The sequence below is a fragment of the Patagioenas fasciata genome, chromosome 19, assembly GCF_037038585.1.
Source record: "Patagioenas fasciata isolate bPatFas1 chromosome 19, bPatFas1.hap1, whole genome shotgun sequence".
In the NCBI taxonomy this organism is placed as follows: Eukaryota; Metazoa; Chordata; class Aves; order Columbiformes; family Columbidae; genus Patagioenas; species Patagioenas fasciata.
This window is the reverse complement of record NC_092538.1, coordinates 13577091-13595755: the sequence shown is the minus strand read 5'-3', so window position 1 is coordinate 13595755 and position 18665 is coordinate 13577091. Positions and strand designations below refer to the sequence as shown.

At 53.7% G+C, this 18665-nt stretch overlaps 1 protein-coding gene across 2 annotated transcripts; it reads right to left on the bottom strand.

Annotated features, from left to right (window-relative positions):
* Positions 1-6036: 6036 nt before the first annotated feature.
* On the bottom strand, positions 6037-18058 carry LOC139829450 (coiled-coil domain-containing protein 81-like). 2 transcript variants are annotated; one of them, XM_071816996.1, is made up of 11 exons: positions 17897-18058; positions 14828-14987; positions 14392-14488; positions 13574-13742; positions 11322-11765; positions 10590-10651; positions 9934-10090; positions 8815-9071; positions 8325-8410; positions 6887-7853; positions 6037-6151 (listed from the first exon to the last, which is right to left on the bottom strand). In XM_071816996.1, the coding sequence occupies exons 5-10, from the start codon at positions 11383-11385 to the stop codon at positions 7691-7693; spliced, it is 789 nt and encodes a 262-aa protein (XP_071673097.1). In that variant the 5' UTR covers positions 11386-11765; positions 13574-13742; positions 14392-14488; positions 14828-14987; positions 17897-18058; the 3' UTR covers positions 6037-6151; positions 6887-7690. The 2 variants fall into 2 exon arrangements, with proteins under 2 accessions (XP_071673097.1, XP_071673098.1); XM_071816997.1 differs by lacking the exon at positions 14392-14488.
* Positions 18059-18665: the final 607 nt, after the last annotated feature.

Here is an 18665-nt window from a genome sequence, read left to right as displayed (position 1 = left end):
GGGTTTAACCATCCAAGTGAAAACATTGCATTTAGATTAAATATCTCTGACCTGTCCTCTCCCTACTCCTGTCTGGGCTCTTCCTTGTTAGCCCTTTTGGATGTCCTTTGTTAGTTTTATCTGATTTTCTGCCTTGACCTTTCTGATTATGACCCTGTCTTCTTGTGCTTTTCCTTTTATTTTCAGCTGGAGGATCACAAGGGTGCAGAAGAGCCTGTGATTCTGCCAGATTGGTTTCTTGTTACGCTTGCGATCTTCGCTTTATTATTGGCACCGTTTGCACTGAACAGGGTTTGAAAAACTGCCAGTTGTCCTGAACTCCTTTGCCCTTCAACTCTCCTCCTCTGGGATCTCACCTGTGGTTCAGGGAGGTCTCATTTCTTGAGTTTTCATGTTCATTGTTCTTCTTCTCCTTTCGTGGTCACCACCACCAGCATCTCCCCACCTTCTTGGTCCCCAGCAGGTATCCACGTCAATCACTACATCACTGGAGTCAATGATACTTTATACCTGTGCTGCATTTTCCCTCAAAGTTTCTTCCAAGACTCCACAGCACTAAGCATTGCTCAAGGAACAGAGCAACCATTATAGGAGGGGATAAAGCAAAAGCTGATAAAAATAATACCCAGGGGAGTGGGGAGGGGGATGCGCTGCATCTCTACTAAAAATGAAATATTCTGCGGGCAGCTGGGACAAGTCTCTAATAAAATACGGGCTTACGATCGTGAGACTTCTCTAATAAAAATCTTTGTGGTGTGGGGGGTTTTGAGTGAGATTTTTTGCTTATTTTTGGAAGGGCAGGAATATTGTGCACAGTTATGTGGGACTATGGTGGGTCTGTGGATTCCCTGACGGAGGGCATGGGAACAAAAATTAGCCTTGAAGATATGAAGGCCTACCCATGAGAAAGATGGGAGTGATGGAGTATCCGGAGATGTTAAGGATGTACCCGGGAGGGAGAAGGGAGTAAAAGAGTAACATTGATGACAGCAAAAATAGCCAAAGAGATGTTACTGCTGTAACTTGTAACCAATAGTGAAGAGACACTTGAATTGGTAAAACTGTATAAAAATGCACTTGTGGCAATAAATGGCATCTGCTGCTTTTATCCTCAGAGAACTTGGTCTATGCCATTTGTCCGTCTCAACCGTGACACAGGAGGCTCCATGTGAACATGAGCAGAAACTTGTTTGCTGGGAGGTGCCAGAGCCTGGCCCAGGCTGCCCAGAGCGGGTGTGGAGTCTCCTTCTCTGAGACATCCAAAGCCGCCTGGACCCACCTGTGTGATCTGCTCTGTGACCCTGTGTGAGCAGGGCTGGGCTGGGGATCTGCAGAGCTCCTGCAGCCCAACCACTCTGATTCTGTGACTCCCAAGAGGACCACGTGGTGATCAGGCTGCTGGGGTGGATGGAGTCCATCCTGGGGCTGGCTCCAGGGAAGGGACCGGGGCAGCTGTGGTGCACGAGGAGGAACGATACAGGTTCCCAGGTGTGGTGGATGCACTTGACCCCCTCCAGCCAGCCCAGCGGCAGTTTGGTTCAGACTCCAGAGGAGGGAAAGGCCTGGGCTGCAGCCAGGCCAAGAGCTCCTTCCAGGAGACCCACAGGGAAGCAGAACAGCAGCTGAACACCAATGGGTTGTGGGTGCAGGGGGTCTTGTGCAGACCTTTCCCACTGTCTGCAATTTGACTATGAGCCAACAACTTTATTTTATAAATATGACAGCCTGGATGAGCCTACTTTGAGCTCGCTCTGCTGAATAACCAGCCGTATGGCCATGGTTTTACTGCTCACAGCTCAGTGGATGAGCCCAATTTATGTTTCATAGCAATCGTTTAGCTTAAGCAAATGCATACTAGAAATAACGAATTATCTGGAAGTATAAGGTTGCATGATTTTTAATATACTTGCTGCTTCATGTTACTTAGGAAGCTAAAATCTTTGCTGTAAAAGAAAACTTTGTAACTAATCTTTGCTAAAATCTGGAGCTGTAAAGTTCTGCTCATATTTACCAAAAGCACCTACAAACTACACTGAAGACTTGCAAGATAAGGTCTGGTTCACACTTTGCTGGGAAGAACGGAACTGACTGGGGAAAAAAATAACAATGCAAGGCTAACGTGGAGGCATCACAGACGTCTGCAGAACGGGGCCTGTTTGGCACTTTGCTGAGAAGAAAAGGATTTATTCACACAAACAGTACCCGGAAGGCTATGGACCATAAACAGTGTCTACAGCTGAACTAAACAAAGGCACACGTGATATCAGTGAAAAGACCCAGTGAGAAGCCAGAAGACCCCAAAAGGAAATATTACTCTTATTGTTATCAAATAATTTTGAGATCAATGCTAAAATAATTTTGAGGTGCAGTGCTAAAATGGAGATATTGTCTTGAATAAGTAACTGTGATCCAACTGCATATTTGAACTTGGTACTTGGTTGTCATATCTGAGCTCAGTATTTTAGTTGGCATATATATATATATATGTATTTCGTACCAAAAGAATTTTGTTTGGGGAGATAATTACGAAATGGGAACCGGTTCCGCTGCTAAAATACCACCTTGCTCCCCCTTAGGATGCATCCTTACGCATTAGAGTAACTTTTGGGGAAATATTCTGATAAAAGAAACTTGAAACGATACTGTACTCGAATGTGGCTTAAATGTGGAATTCTGGGTTTTAGTGCTGTATTGCAATTAATGTTGTTCTGCAGAACTTTGGAAAAAATGGGATGAAGTATGGTACTCTAAGTTAATTTACTCTTATTGTTATCTAATAATTTTTAGACCAGGAAAGAATTTAAATTGTTAAACTCTGATTCCGATTGGGGGGGAAAAAAAATCCACAAAAACCCCCCACAAAACCAAAACCAAAACAAACCCGAAATGCTATGATGGATGGGAACTTGATATTGTATGAGGTTGTATTTAAAAGTTGCTGGAATGTGAACTGATTTGGATCTAGGAATCTCCGTGAGTCTGTGTGTATTGTCTGAAGGCCTCTAACGCTTTGGGGAAGGAAGGGGTGTTTATATTTTTTAGGATAGTGATTGCTGTTAACTTCTTGAATGTCAAACACATCTGTGTGACATTTTATTCACAGAAACAGCCCCTCCCACCCCCAAATTCACGCACAGTTTCCCTTCTCACTGAATTACCCAGACTGCAATCTGATTTGCTCAAATCTTGTTTGCCAAAGGGTGAAAGTTGTACTTTCTTGTACTTCCATATGGTGCCTCAGCTTGTCCTACGCTTTCTCCAGCCCCCGCCTTGGGCAAGCGCAGGAACACTACAGGAGAAACAGGACTATGATTTCTGCAAGTGACTTCTCGCTACATTTTATATCCATCTTGAAGACTGCAAAAGACCTGATTTACAGAGCAGCAACAACTGCAGGTTTCTGTCTCTCAGTGATCCAGACTCTCTTCCAGTGCAAAGAAAGGTGATCCTGTGTGCGGCACGTCAAGATAAAGCAAAGTGGGTGTCTGAAGTCACTGGCATCATATGGAAGAAATCCCGTTTCTGCCTACTAGAGCAGGAGGGGAAGCAGGTAGGTAACTCAGGGGCAGGTGTTTGCATGGCACCTATCTACATAAGTCTTCATATATACATATATATATCCATATATTCCTTAGCTGCTTAGATTCACCTAAGAAGAGGCAAGCCATTCTTGTTGACCGTTGGCCAACCTCACGCGTGGTGCCATGAGAAAGGCACAGCTGTTTAGAGTGTAAATGGCAGTAGGAATTACTCCTATGGAGGCAAAGTCAGGATGCCCAAAAATCAGGGCTTTTCAGGAAAAAATATCCCACAGAGGTCTGACAAATGGGCCCGATCTCTCGTAGCGCGGTTAAGCCTGCCTGGGCTCTGCCAGCATCGCTGACACCCGCTGCGTGGAGTCCCCACAGAGCACGGGCAGGGTGAGGGTGCCCAACAGCCAGCAGTTTCGAACTTCCTTCCCTCCTGCCACACAGCCGCTCTCAGGCCCCTGTGACACGCTTTATGCCAACCCAGGGCTCCGCAGAGGAGCTTTCGGAGGTGTCCCCATCCCACCTCGGCTCCAGCCTGCCTTTCCTGCCAGGGGCTGTGGAACAAAAGGCTCGGGAGCCCCAGCAGAGCTTTGGCAGAGTCCAGCTGCCCGCCATGGCTTTCCTCTCCCCAGGCACGGCTCCTGCCTGGGGTGCCATTGTCCCTGTGGCACACGGTGGTTCCTGCACAGCTCTGGGCGCCCCGCAGTGCCCTGGCTGGGCGAGCCCCCGGATGCTTTCCCCTGCAGCTCGGCTCCCCAGGGTGCCCAGGCTCTTCCTCCTCCTCCTCTTCCTCCTCCTCCTCCTTCTCCTCCCGCTCCTGTCCGGGATGTGCAGCTGCGGCAGGCTCCGTGCCAGGGACGCGGGGTGCAGGGGCACAAAGAGCAGGGCCGCAGCCGAGCCGGTACAGCAGAGCCTTGGGGAGGGCTGCCCTTGGAGCAGGGCTGAGGCTGAGGCTCCAGCCCTCTTCCCTGCAGTGGCCTTTCCCTGCGCCACTGCCCAGCGCAGCTTCCACAGCCGCCAAGGAAACACCCACAGTGTCAGACCCAGCGGTTTGCAGGTGGGGCTTTACTGAACAGAAGGGAGAGCTGGTGTCAGCAGCCTGGCTGGCCGGCACTGGCGCTCGTCACGCCGGAGGAGGCTCTTGCTGGACGTGTCTCTCGCGAGCCTCAGCGCCTGAGATGGTCTCCTGGCACTGGCCGACGTGGAGTAGATCTCGTACCGCTTCTGGGGGACGCTGTTGTCCTCAGGGACGCTGGGGGGCTCTTCTCCGGCCTCTTCCCAGCCCTCCATGTTCATCTCCAGCAGGTCACAGCTGGACTCGTCTGACTCCACGCTGCTCGAGGAGCTGTCTGAGGAGCACTCGGGGGAGCTGGATTCCTGCACAGGAGGAGACTCTCATACAACAGCCCTGCACCCGGAGGGTGCTGCTTCCCAGCACGCAGACCCCAGAACACTTCTGAATGGACCACACGGGACGGGGAGAGCCGGGAGAAGGAGCTCAGCAGGCCCTGGGGTGACCTCTGAGTGTCACCAGGGTTTCACTGCAACTCTGTGTCCCCCTTCTTGCTCAGGAAGGGCAGCATCACCCGCCCGGTTCTGCTGCAGCAAGGCTGCTATGACGGCTTGGGTACCAGGGTACTTTGCAGTCTCAGCCGCCCCACGGGAGAAAGTGCTCTTTTTCTGCAGGAATCCCAAGTACCTGGCTCCTCTGCATCTCCTTTGGCTTTTCTCCATTTCCTTCCACATTGGGCATCTCCTCTTCTGCCTCGGCCTCTGCCAGCTCTGTTTCCTTCTCTTCCTGTTCTTCCAGGTATTTCTGGATATACGGTGGAAGCTGCTCCTCCTTCTTCTCCCATTTATTCTGGGGGACAAACAAAATGCAATAGCAGGCAGCATTAGCCTTCCCTGCCACGGCTGAGCTGTTTTCCTTCCTTCCTCCCTCCCTTCCTTCCTTCCTTCCTTCCTTCCTCCCTTCCTCCCTCCCTCCCTCCCTTCCTTCCTTCCTTCCTTCCTTCCTTCCTTCCTTCCTTCCTTCCTTCCTTCCTTCCTTCCTTCCTTCCTTCCTTCCTTCCTTCCTTCCTTCCCTCCCTCCCTCCCTCCCTCCCTCCCTCCCTCCCTTCTCTTCTGCCTTGCTGTCCACACTGGTTTGCTCCCAGGTTCCCGCAGGCTCCACCGAGGAGCCCGTCTGGAATGACCAGGGAGATAAGCCACCACCGGGCTACAAACCAGCCGGCAGCTGGCGAGCCCAGACAAGCCCTGCAGTCACCTGGCCGACAGAAACGGCCTCAAGTGAGGGCTCTGGGGGTGTTTCCAGGCTACTGGAAGTGACAAGTATATTCTCAACTGACAGTGACCCGCCTCCCTTCAAGCAAACACCAAAGCAACTGGTCAGTGGTCCCGTGAACACCCAGTGAAGAATCTTGTGAGCACTGGCACGTGTGGAGCAACGCTGCTCTACAGTCCAGTAGGATGTGCTCCTGCAGCATCCGGTGTCGGGTACCTTTTCTCTCCTCTCAATGGCTCTGGCTATGAAGTCCACTTCTCTGGGTGCAAGCAGAGGCGGTAGCTTTCCTTTCTCCTCCTTTTCCTTCAAGCAGCTCCTCTGGATGACCGGTAGCTGCCTGCAAAGACACAACAGGGCGTGTTGGCAGGAGCGCAGGAGGAGCTGGTTCTGCATCCTGTGCTTCCAGGTGGCGCACCTGCTTCTGCAGCAGAACGTGCTCTGCTCGCATCCTTGTGATCAAGTCCCCAGGCACAGAGAAGACCCCAAGCTGTCAGCCTCGGATGGGCCCAACAGCCCCCCTGCAACTCAGGATGCCCAGGTCTCGGCCCTCTCTTGCTGGAGCAACCAGAGGAACAGGGTCCTGTGCCCGGAGATAGCGCTACGCCCTGTACGGGCAGGTTGGGCGCTGGGGACACAGTGTCAAAGGGAGGAGGACACGACCCCACGAGAAGGGCCATCCTGCCACTGGGCTCTGCGTAAGACAGGCGTCAGCGTAGAAGAGGCTCCTGGTTGCTCAGGGCAATCCTCTGCAGTAACTAACTGCAGAACTCTGTTCTCAGCAAACAGAAAGGCCAGGCTCATTTCAACCTGAAGGGAAAGCCAAAATGACCTTCTGCTCCTGGAATCAGCCTTTGCACTTGGCTACTCAAGAGTTCTGCACATCGGAAGGGAAGAAAGAAATAGTGGTGCCAGCAGAGTCTGCCAAGAAGCTACAAGACACTGCCATGAGCAAGAAACCATGAGTTAGTGGGACGTGGGAAAAGCGCACTTGGGGTGTTTCCAGGAGAAACGTCTCGCTCCCACAGAGGCCGGAGCAGGGGGTCACGCTCACCCATTTATGCGAGTGTCTCACCTGGCGCGAGGCTCACTCCCCTCAGCTTTCTGACCCTGCTCCGGCTTCACAGTCGGTGCAGGTAACCGATTTGGAGGAAGCCTGGTTCGACGGAGGAGGCGCTTCTCGGCAGCATCCTCTAGAAAGGGGAAAGGAGACGGTTCTTCAGAACAGCATCTCGGTGTTGTTCTGGGAACCGGGTGCCACTTGTGTGCCAGTTCCAAGGAGAGTGACGTGCGGGTCTGCTCAGGGCTGTGGTAACACTGGGGAAGGTGGTCCTTTTCATCCCTTTGGGGGAAAGCCATGTTTCCTGGGAGGTCTTAGGCCTTTTCTGACACTGTTTTTCTGGTCCAGCTCCTCGTGCCTACAGTGCACTATTATTCCCTGGGGTTCCCTGGGGAAAACTATCTGGATGGCTTTCTCTCATCCTTGTGCTGAAACAGGGGGTTCCCTGGCAGAGCCGGTGGTCTCCGGGAGTCATTCTGGGAAGGGGAATCATTTTGCTCAAGGGAACCCAGCTCTGGGATTTCTGCATTGGTCCTGTGTACACACATTTGCTGCTGGAGCAGGTTCACACCACAGGCATTGCCTCTGAGACATCTGAGCACATGATGGAAAGAAGCAGGCTTAGAGCTTTGCACTGTTTGCAGCCCAAGCAGGGAGTGGAGGCCACTGGAAAGGTGTCCTTCAGCAGTCCAAGAGGCCCTTTGTGGTGCAGGACTGTCCTGAGACCTTGTCCCATGATGGGGCACCGGAGCATTACCATGATGGGTCCAGAGAGTCACAGGAGGAGCCTCTCCCTCTTCCAGGCCTCCTGGGGTAACCTCAGTTCTGATCCCCTCCATGTGCCGTGGAAGGAAACCCTGCAGCCCCCTGCCAGCAACCCACTGGTCCCCGACCTTTCTTTCCACTGCCATCACCTTTTCCCTGCACACGTCCCGTCAGGTCTATCAGCGTTGGCATCTTAGGCACGGTCTCAAGTTGGCACCTGAAGAGCAAGAAGGTACCAGGCTGAAGAAAGGACACCACATTGTTTCCCAAGGCAGCCCAACCCGGAGGGCTGCAGTAGAAACTCCAGTGCCGGGAGGGCTAGGTGAGACCCCGTCAGCCTGTGCCCGCTTTTTTCCATCCTTCCCGTGAGAATGGTCGTCCTCCCACAAAACCCCCTTGCTGCTTCTGGGGAAATGATCCTGCTCACAGTGCACATGGAGAGCAGAATATTATCTAGTGCTCTGATTTTCTAACACCCTTTTGAATTCTGATCTTGCCCTCCAAGTTCCTGTAGAGCCTTGCAGATTAACGTTTCCGGACCTAAGAGCAGTCTCTCCCACAGAGGAAAGAAAAGGAGCAGGAGAAACGTAGTGGGAAATGTTGCCTAAATGCGTCTCTAGCTCCACAGTAGGACAGATGCATAAGCCGTGCCACTGTCCCACGTTCCTCCAAGTGAAGTCAAACATACCATGGCAGGACGATAACACGTCCAGAGGAGGTCTGGGAAGCAGCGGTGTCATGGCGTGAGATGACTGAGTCCCTCATCTCCGGCATCTGCAACGAGGACAGAGACGGATGACGGGAGGAGCGGACACTGGGAAGGGCCGGCTGCTCGCTCCGCCTCAGCCCAGCGCCAGCAAAGAGCCAGAGCCGCCCAAGGGCTCTGGGCTCAGCAAGCCTTGCTCTGCCTGTGCCTCTGCTCCCGGCCCCCAGAGTGGGGCACGCAGCGCTCCCCGCCATCAACGCCGGCCTTTTCTCGCAAAGTGCAGCTCCTCTGGGGGTGGCTCTTGCAAAGCCAGGCCATTGCACGCCAGGGAGGTGCTCTGCAGAGAGCCTGCTGTGCTCTAGAGCTCCAGGAGCCCAGGTGACTGAACAAGGCATGGTCGGCCAGGGGAAAGCAGCCCCCAGAAAGCATTTCAGAAGCAGCAGGAGTGGGGCTGGGAAAGTGAAAATCCTACCTCGAGAAGAGCTTGCAGCATCTTGCCAGTGCCATTCAGCCTTTCCAAAAAGTGTAAGTAAAATCTCTTTTTTATCTCTTTTCCCTCGGCAATCAGCATGCCCACGTCCCTCCAGATGATGGCAACGTTCTTCCTGTTCTCTAGGTAGGCATGGAAAAGGTGCGTGGTCCTTTCCATGTAGAGCTGCACGGTGCCCTCAGAGACAGCGTTCTCTGAGGCTATCTCAGCATACGGCAGTTGTTCGAAATCTTGATGGCCTGAAAGACAAGAGAAGAGGAACACATGAGCTTGCAGACCTGCTGGGCAGGCTACAATCAAAGGTCTGCAGCCTCCAGGCCCTCAGGCAACACTTTGGTACTGGGCTGCCTGGCTGGGCCAGCGCCTCTGAGGAGACGCTCGGCTTGTCCCTTCCTCTTAAAGTGGACAGTGAGGTGCGGAGCAGACAGCTGTGGCTTCTCTGATACAGAAAGGGAAACAAAGAGTCTTAGGCACTTGGTGGGAAGAAGAGTGACTGCGGGACAAAGTGGGGAGATAGGCACCAGGTCCCAGGGCAAGCTGGAGGGTGCCAGCCCACACTCGGTGCTGTCTTTGTCTTTAGAGAGAAACGCACCCCAAACACAGCCCCAAGCTCTGGGTGCTCCCCAGGGTCCCACAACAGCTGCCCCAAAGGCAGTAGTGACTAGAAGGCGCAGGTGTCGCCGTCACTGGCTTTTGGAAGGAACCGTCTTACCCCCCTGGGTTTCCCCTGCTTTTCCCCTGTGCAAGGAGGCTGAGGGAGCTGGGAAGAGCCCCGGCATTTGCCTGGAGGAGGTCTAGTGCAGCGGAAAGGGGGAGCAAGAGTTGAAGCATCACGGAACCAGAAGACACCACACCAAGGAAGCTGTGAGGGAACCTGTTGTTGAAGCAGGACAAAGAGAGTGCGCTCTTAGCTGTATTGTCCTCTGGTGATTCTTTAAAACAAACAGCTAGGCAGGGTCCTTTCACAGCCGGCTGGTTTTGTCGAGTGAAGCTCTTGGCAGGACCGCGGTGGGTGGCTGGTACTCCCCTCAGTCACCTCTGGGGAGCACAGCACCCCTTCCCACCCTGCTCAAGGGCCAGCGCCGCTTTCACGCTGCTTACCAGGGAAGTCTTTGCAACCATAGCGGAGCTCATGGTCCTGCACAACAGCCTTGTCAGGTCGAAACACGGGTCTCTCCACGATCACCAGATCCTGCTCGCTGAGGGCTACTCGCTTTCTGACAACCGCAAAAGTCCCGATTCCGGGAATGCGGACAGCCTGGAACAGAGGAGATGGCGGATGGGAAGAAGTCTTGGAGGGGCAGACGGGTGACTTGTCAGAGGAGGCTGATGGCGTTTAGTGCCCTGCCCTGGCCTGAGGCACAAAGGAGCAAGATGGGCTCCTTGGGAGAACACAAACAGGGGCTGCGCTTTTCCCTCTCACCCCCCTTCAGCTACGAAGAACCAAATAGGTGAGGGAAAGCTGACAAACACCCTCTGGCTCAATCAGATAGAAGGCAGGGGGTTCCCACGCTTGGAATAAATCCAGATGTGTCCCAGGCTTCCAGGTTTTCACATGCAACTCTGACGGGGGGACCTTCTTGTACATCTGAATGGACAGAGAAGGTGTCCATGTCACTGTGTGCATTGCAGTGTCGTGCTGGGGCGTTGCTCCCGCTTTCAACGCAGGGGAAGAACAGCTGCACCCCATGGCAAAGGGCTGTCAGGACTTGATCAGCGTTCATCAGGGTGTGAGGGGAGAAGGAGGTAAGGCCCACCTGGTGGAGAGCCAGCTGCAGGCTGAGGTGATACGATGTGCTGGCCCAAATCTTAGCGAACTCTGGAAAAACAAGGGAAAGACCTGTCATGCTCTGAGGCAGCAAGCTCAAGACCATTCGGCCCACTCCTGTCCAAGGAGCGATGCATCTTTCACTCAGGCATTTCAGGTGGTCTCTCTCCAGCCCGGCAAGAACCAAAGGACACCTCATGCTGCCTCCAAGGGGCTCCTTTCCTTGCAGGTGCAGCTCTCCAGGGTGTGACCCACTCCCACGGGAAGCCGGCAGTGCTTTGCCATGCCCGCGGGGGCACGGGGCTGTGCTCCACGCGGCTCTCGGAGGCTCAGGGCAGGCCCTGGTGTCTCCCCAGCAGGGGCCAGTTTTGCCGGGTCACATCTCTGAACACACAGAGCCCACGTGGCCCACGAGCACCTTCAGCTCTTCCATTCAGACATGAGCTCAGCGTGGGTAATGCCCAGCGCCAGGCAAGGGCAGCCCTTTGGGGTCAGGGGTTTCTGCCTGGGCTGCCCCAGGAAGGCAGGGGCCACGTCAGGAAGGGAACCAGGAGCCCTGGCTGCCACATCAGCCCCTCAGCCCTTTGGGATGGTCAAGCAGGTCCCTCCTTGCAGTCACCACTCCTGAGCAACCACCCCCCACAGTCCTCGGGTTTCCATCCTGATTTCAGAGATGTCCTTGACCCAGACACACATGTGAAATTGGGCCTGAAGGCCTTACCATAACGCTCGAGCTTCTCAATAGTTGGGCTCAGGTGAGGCTGCAAGAAGAGCTGTCTTGCCATCTTAGTTCCACTGCTGCTTCAAGTCAACAACAGCAGCAAGTGGCTGGACAATGGCTTTACTGCTTCTCCTTGTCCTCCTCCTTGTCCTCCTCCTTCTTCTCCTTCTTCTCCTCCTTCTTTTTCTCTTCTCCTCCTTCTCCTCCTCCTTCTTCTCCTCCTCCTCCTCCTTCTTTTTCTCTTCTCCTCCTCCTCCTCCTTCTCCTCTTCCTCCTCCTCCTCCTTCTCCTTCTCCACCTTTCACACTCCTTGGTGCTGTCGTGCTCCCTCTCTCCACCTTCTCCTCCTCACTGCAGAGCAGCTACTCCAGAGCAGAGCGGTGGCGAGAGCAGCTCTCAGCACTTGGAGTCGACTCGGCCTCACCGGGGTGAGTGGGGCAGATGCTGGTCACGACAGGGAAAGGGGGACTGTCACCACTGTGACGTCTGGCTGTCCCACTGTGACCTCGGACCGTGTCACAGAGGGGCTGCACACACCTGCCCCCCAGGCCCTGCCAGGGGCTCTGCAGTGGGCAGGGGTTTCTGGGAGCTGCCCCCACCCCACTGTCTCCTGAGTGGGAGGGGTTTCCCCAGGCCGCCCCTGCCATGTCCCCACATGGGGACACAGGGCTGCAAGCGCCGATGGGCTTCCTTCTACCCTTCCCCGCTTCTTCCTGCCTCTCTCACCCAACGTGTCTGCAGCGGGGAGCGCGGCTGCCCTGCCACAGTAGGGGCGTGCAGAGAAGACGTGAAGCTTCTAGACCGCCCACAGTCAGATCTGACACGGATATAAACGGGGTCCCGTTGAATGGCCGTTTGTGGTCTTCTCGGAGCTGCGGGTCTGTCTGCCTGAAGCCTCCCCTTAGGCAGGATCGCCACCTAAAGTAGCCTCCCGGGATTGGGTCAGCCTCGTCGCCTCGCTGGGGTGAGCGATAACTTACTAGGTAGAACTGAGCTATTTCCTCACCAGATCAGCGAGTGTATTAAACAATTCCTCGCCGCTTGGGCAGGTGTTTTCCTCATTATAAACCCGTGGATTTTCTTGAATAATTCCTTGCCAGATTCAGGCAAGCGTATATCCGTAATATAATTTCTCACTAAACACGTGGGTGTATTTTTCCTGGGGTTAGAGACTGTAATAGACTTAACGATATATTTGTTAATCAAACTGGTCTAAATGGATATGTTATCAGTGGCTGTGAAACCTGAGCATATAATATTAGTACATGCTGCCATTAAACAATGCAACCTGTATGTAGTCTTTGTAGAAAAAAACTGTTCCACAGATATGTGTAAAAGCCTAATTTAGCGTACCCTGCAGAACATTCGGGAAGAGGCTGACAGAGAGAAGGGCTCAGGGTCATTAGGAGACGGGAGTGCCGAGGCGCCAGTGAGCCGCTGGGTGCCCGCGGCCAGTGTGGGGGATGTTTGGAGGCTTCAGGGGCACCCCACAACCGGTGTGGGGGTGCAGAGAAGCTTCTAGAATGCCTAGAGTCAGGTCTGATCAGCCTATAAAAAACGGGACTCTCGTCGAGACTCCGCCCATTGTCGCGGGTCTCTCGGAGCACGAGCGAGATGCTGCCGCCGAGAGCCCTCCTCCCCGGGATGGAGACTCCGCTTGCCTTGCCGCCACGGGTGTGAGTAAAACGGCTCGCAGGATTGCGAGTATATTTATACTTTCCGTGCACATTTGCACCTGTAACTTCCCGTGCTTAATATAAGCATGTATAAAATTATTTGCTCGCATAAGCGCGAGTGTATTTATACTTTCCGTGCACATATGCACGAGTAACCTTCTGTGCACATTGGCACACGTATAAAATTATTTCCTCGCATAATCGCGAGTGTATTTTCCTCCCGTGCTTCCATATAAGCACGTGTAGTATTCCGTGCACATTTGCACGTGTAAGTAAATTAACCCTCGCAGGATTGCGAGTGTATTATAAATTTACCCTCGCGGAATCGCGAGCGTACACTTTCCGTACTCACTACGAGTACCTATATCCCTTTAAGAATAATCCCGCACCGTGTTCAGGCAAGCGTGTACTCCTCTGGGCCTCAGGGGCGGTTCCGGCATTGTTTTGGGTGAAGCCACGTGCATGCACACTGTGGACCTCCTGTTGTACTAGTTGCTGCCCCTTCATAATTTTCCTCAACTGATACCCGAACCTATATTTAAGTCACTTTTGGAGTTCTAAAACCCTGTTTCTCACCGGTTTAATAAAAGTTGTTTTGGACCCTCTTGTCCCTTAAACTAATCTCGGGGTGCATTCCGTGACACGCTGGCTTTCTTCTTGCTTTGGATCAGCAGCTGCCCCTCCCTCTTGATGTCTTCCCGGGTGGGGACGTGCTCGTCATCTTCGTCATCAGATTTAGAGGATTCTGGAGGAGGGAACAGAGAGAAACGGGCTGGGGAGGGTCTGCAGGGCCACTTCTGCTGTGCCCATGTCACCAGGGAGAGCCAGCACGTTTTGGAGGGCTGGTGACATCACAGGGAGCTTTCCTGCCAAGCCCTGGCTCTTCCTGCCCAGCATCCCAGGCTGACCTGCAGGGCCTGGCAGTGCCGCTGCTGTGGCCCATCCCCAGCTGCTGGGGCTTCCCAGAAAGGTCTGGAGCCACGCGGTGCTGGATGCAGCTCCAGCTTCATTCAAAACAGGTGGCAAGCTCAGAAACTCAGTGGCTCCTCCAAGAGTATCCAATGGGAAGAGGCCACAGACAGACCCCAGCACTGGTTGTTCTTCACAACCAGGTGATTTCGAAGACAAGGCTCTCCCTCCTTGCCCCACAGCATCTTTTCTTGTTCCTTCTGTGGTTCGATGCTCACCACCCCGCCAGCTGCCTTCATGCTCCCACATCCCCACCTAAAAGCACCACCCATGCTCAAAGCCTTGGAGACAGCCCCAAGGTCTGGAGAGAACTCATGGGCTGGGCTCTGCTGGGACAGGGAGAGACAGGCGAGGATGGTCACAAATCCCAACAGGCAGGGGCAGGGACAGTCGCCGTGGGACACGTCCCCGCTAAGCTCTCCTACCGTCATCGCTGCTGTCTCTCTCCTCAAAGGAAACCACCACGTTCTGAGGATCACTCGACATTTTTTTCTCCAGAAAATCCCTGGCCTTCACAAAAATCTGTGAAAGACACTCTGGGTTAATTGCTGAAGGGGAGGTGGGTGTTACAACCCAAGGGATGCCCTTGATGTCCCCCTGGGGGACACTTGGGATGGGCCATCAGGAGGAGCCTGCTGCGGGTCCCCGAAGACCCCAGCAGGGATGGACATCCCACGTATCTCGTTGCTCTTATCCAGGATCTTGCACTCAGGGGGCAGGTGGGCCGCCCGCTGTGCCAGGTACTGCAGCTTCTGGCCCAGGTACTGGAGCTTCTCCTCCACCCCCCGGGACAGGAGAGAGTCATCCTGGAGACGGAGAGAACCACCTTGGTGGGCAAAATGAGCCACTTGGGGTGAATACCTGGCCAGGCACGGTGATGCCATGCAGATGGAAGAGGAGGCGGTCGATTCTGTTTTCAAATTCAAGGAGAAGCTCCTCGTTCTTCAGCAGCTGGGCTCGCGACCGGTCTCGCCGGGCCTCTTCGGACTGCCGTTTTGCCCTCAGCTCCTCCTCCAGCATCCTGCAGCCAAGCACAGTCACATCCATACAACTGCACAGGGGTGCAGAGACACCACAAATCCGTTGCAAAAGCTGCCCAAGTTGCAACCCACCACACCCCCTGCCATGAGTAGGGACATCGTCACCAGCTGAGGTTGCTCAGAGCCCCGTCCAGCCTGGCCTGGGATGTCTCCAGGGACGGGGCATCCACCACCTCTCTGGCCAACCTGGGCCAGGCTCTCACCACCCTAAGCGTAACAAGCGATAAGACAAACAGAAATGGCCTCAAGTTGCGCCGGGGGAAGTTGAGGTTGGATCTGGGGAACAATTTCTTCCCCAAACGGCTGTCAGGCATTGGAACAGGCTGCCCAGGGCAGTGGTGGGGTCACCATCCCTGGAGGGTTGGACAGACGGAGATGAGGTTCTCAGGGACGTGGGTTAGTGCCAGGGCTGGGTTAACGGTTGGACTCAATGATCTTGAGGGTCTTTCCCAACCAAAATGAGTCTGTGATTCTATGACATGGCTGTCCCAAGGGACACACAGGGATGGTGACTCCACCACTGCCATGGGCAGCCTGTTCCAATGCCCGACAGCCCTTTTCAGGAAGAAATTGTCCCCTATATCCCACCTAAAACCTCCCCTGGTGCCAGTTGTTTCAGGGTCTTGGTCTGGTCTTTGCACTCTGGCCAACAGAGAAGCCACAAAACATGTTGAAGACTTCTCTCTGACAAAGCTGGACTCCATTTTTCCATCTCAGTTTTTGGAGAATCCGGTCTGTGGCCTGTTTGCCAGACGCAAGGGAACACTGAGATGCTTTAGCTGCCTTGAAAGGAGGGGAAGAGCAACGACATGCAGCAACACAGGAATTTCAGGTCTCCTGAAACTGTTAAGTTGTGAGCAGAAGATAAAGGCCAACTGCTTTATCATGAGCATTCCCTGAATGTGTTCAGACACCGCATCCCAACTCCTCACCATGTCTGTGAGGCGAGGAGAAGACGTCACCCCACCAGCGAGCTCCTGCCCGGGAGACAACACTGGGTGCAATCGGACTGACTGCCGCTGTCTTAGCCTGGCCCGGGAGAGGCGCCCGTGGAAATGGATGTGACAAGTGGCAAAAAGGTACAGGAGCGAGTGGGAAGACACCAGAGGCAATGCCTGGGTTTCTAGAGTAAGAAAACACCAAAATACAACCAACCAGGAAGGCAGTGGCAGGGTCAGGAGCATCCCTCTGCCAAAGTGACCCCTGGGCCACACAGGACAGCCCTGCCTGGGACAGCCTGCCTGCACTGGGCAGGGGAGCTGCATGGGGCACAGTAGGGCACTGTCCCCACCCCATGGGGGCCATGGGGCAGTAGAGCCCATGTCGGGGCGTCCCCAAGATGGAGGTCATAAAATCATTGAATTATTTTGGCTGGAAGAGACCCTCAAGATCATGGAATCCAACCATAACCCACCCCTAGCACTAACCCATGTCCCTGAGAACCTCATCTCTGCATCTGTCCAACCCCTCCAATGATGGTGACGCCACCAGTGCGCAGGGGAGCACACACATTCCCAAACACTGGAAAAAGAAAGGTTGCACGGTGCCCTCCAATATAGGAAAATTAATAATGTAAGGAATAAATTAAGAAATGCAGGGGAGGGAAAGGGCTGATGCCATTGGGGTTTCATTAGGTGGCAGGTGGGGGGGGGTGACACAGCCCAGGGAAGGAAAGGAGAGATTTCCTCTTCTGCCCTGAGAGACCCTTATTCCTTCCACAACAACCACTGCCAAAGGCTTGACAGGAGCTCCAGCGCAGTTGTCTGCAGCCGCTGCCGGTGAGAAACCTAAAATAGGACATGGGAGAATTTGCACGGGAGCGTTCACCACGCGGAAATATCTCTGCCCTGGGAGGGCTGAGGTTGAGTGCGTTGGAGGTTTGTTTTTGTTTTCAAGGATGTGATCAAAATCACATGAAATGACACACAACGAAGGATAGGCACAGGCTGGGACTGACACCGGAGCCTCAGCACCGGGTTTTATCGCTCATGGAGAAAGGGAACCAGGCTAAATCAGCCAGCTGGAGGCCAAAACAAGCAGCTCCTTTGGCTGTTCTGGGACGGGAGATGCAGGCAGGGCCACCAGTATGGGGTCTGTCCTGGAGCTGCAAGGGTGGGATGTGGGACGAGGCAGCCAGAGCTGCTTCCACACAAGGAGGCACAAACATCTGCCATTTCCAGGTTGGTTTTAGGAGGGTTAATATATGTGTGGGTCAAAACTCACCATCACATCGCCTGGGTTGGCATTGCCAGCCACAGGTTGGGTTTTAGCATCGTTCTAAAATGCTGGAGGGCCTGAGGCAGCACTGGTGACAGAGGGACAGACCCCCTGGGGTCCATGTCTGTCTTGCGCTGGGGACCCCAGAGCTGGACTCAGTTCTCTGGGGGGCCCCAGGAGAGCAGAGCAGAGGGGGAAGCATCCCCTCCCTCCACCTGCTGGTGATGTGGCCCAGGACACACTTGGCTTTCTGGGCTGCAAGAGCACACTGCCAGCTTATGGCCCTTTTGTTACCCACCAGCCCTTCTCCACAGGGTTGCTGCCCATCCGTCTGACCCTCCCTCCCTCCCCCAGTCTGTGCTGGTACTGGGTATTGCCCTGACCCAGGTGCAGGACCTCGCACTTGGCCTGGATGAATTTCACAAGATTCACATGGACCCCCCAGCCTGTCCAGGTCCCTCTGGATGTCACCCCTTCCCTCCAGTGCATCGACTGCACCACTCAGCTTGGTGGAAAACCAAAAGTGAAGTGTCTTGGGTGATGCAGACATCAGAGAAAGGCATCTGGCTTTAGCTCTCTGCCAAGCACAGCTGGGGAAACCCTTTGAAATGCTTCAGCCACTTTAGCAGAGAAAAATAACACCCCCACACAGTTGCCAGGCTTTATCGCTTACAATTTCTAACTGTTGGTGGAAATCTTCATTCTCAATCACTTTAATCAGCACCTTGAGCTTCTCTTTCAGTTTCTTCCCCTCCCTTGCTGGAAGAATAAATCGCAGCCTCATGTGAGCACGTTTGATTTGCATGGTCTCCTTTAACTGTCTGATCACTTCCAGTGCCTACAAAGGTGTTAAAAACAAAGAGCATTTACACACCTGCTTGAAAACCATCACACAGACCAAAACCTCAAATCCTTCGCATCAGCTTCTGACACTTTTGTCAGCGCTGCAGGGAGTTTGCTCGAACGCTGCTTTGGTAGATTAACAAGGAAAGGCAGAGTTCTTGTTATTCGTGATCCCTCCAACGCTGTAAAAACCCCTCTGAAATCTTAAATAGCACTTATACTACAAACCAACATGTGGCTCAGATGCAAGGCCCGATTTATTACCTCAATCAAACTAAAGGACAAAACTTTTCTTTCTGTTCCAGGCGTATCACTGTTGCTGCTTTAATTAGTTTCTTTCTTTCTTTCTCCCTTCCCTGAATTGTTAGAAAACAAACTGCACGAGTTTCAGCAGCTGTTTGCATCCAGCATTCAACCACCGGCTGGATGAAGAATCACTCTGCAGAATTCAGCCCCCAGGGCTTTGCTGATCCCTCTGTGGCTGCAAACAGAGAAATTACACTTGAAGCCACCACCTCTGACCTGAAACCGATTTTGCAAGAAAACAGACCTGCTGCTTCGTGCTCTTGTTTGGTTTGACGGAGTAGTGAATGTCCTTC

Coding starts and splice junctions, on each gene's coding strand:
- LOC139829450 (XM_071816996.1), bottom strand. CDS start 11,385: ATGGCAAGACAGCTCTTCTTGCAGCCTCACCTGAGCCCAACTATTGAG. Junction 10,091..10,589: donor TGCAGCTGGCTCTCCACCAG/GTGGGCCTTACC, acceptor CCTCTGTTCCAG/GCTGTCCGCATTCCCGGAAT. Junction 8,411..8,814: donor TGCTGCAAGCTCTTCTCGAG/GTAGGATTTTCA, acceptor TCCTCGTTGCAG/ATGCCGGAGATGAGGGACTC.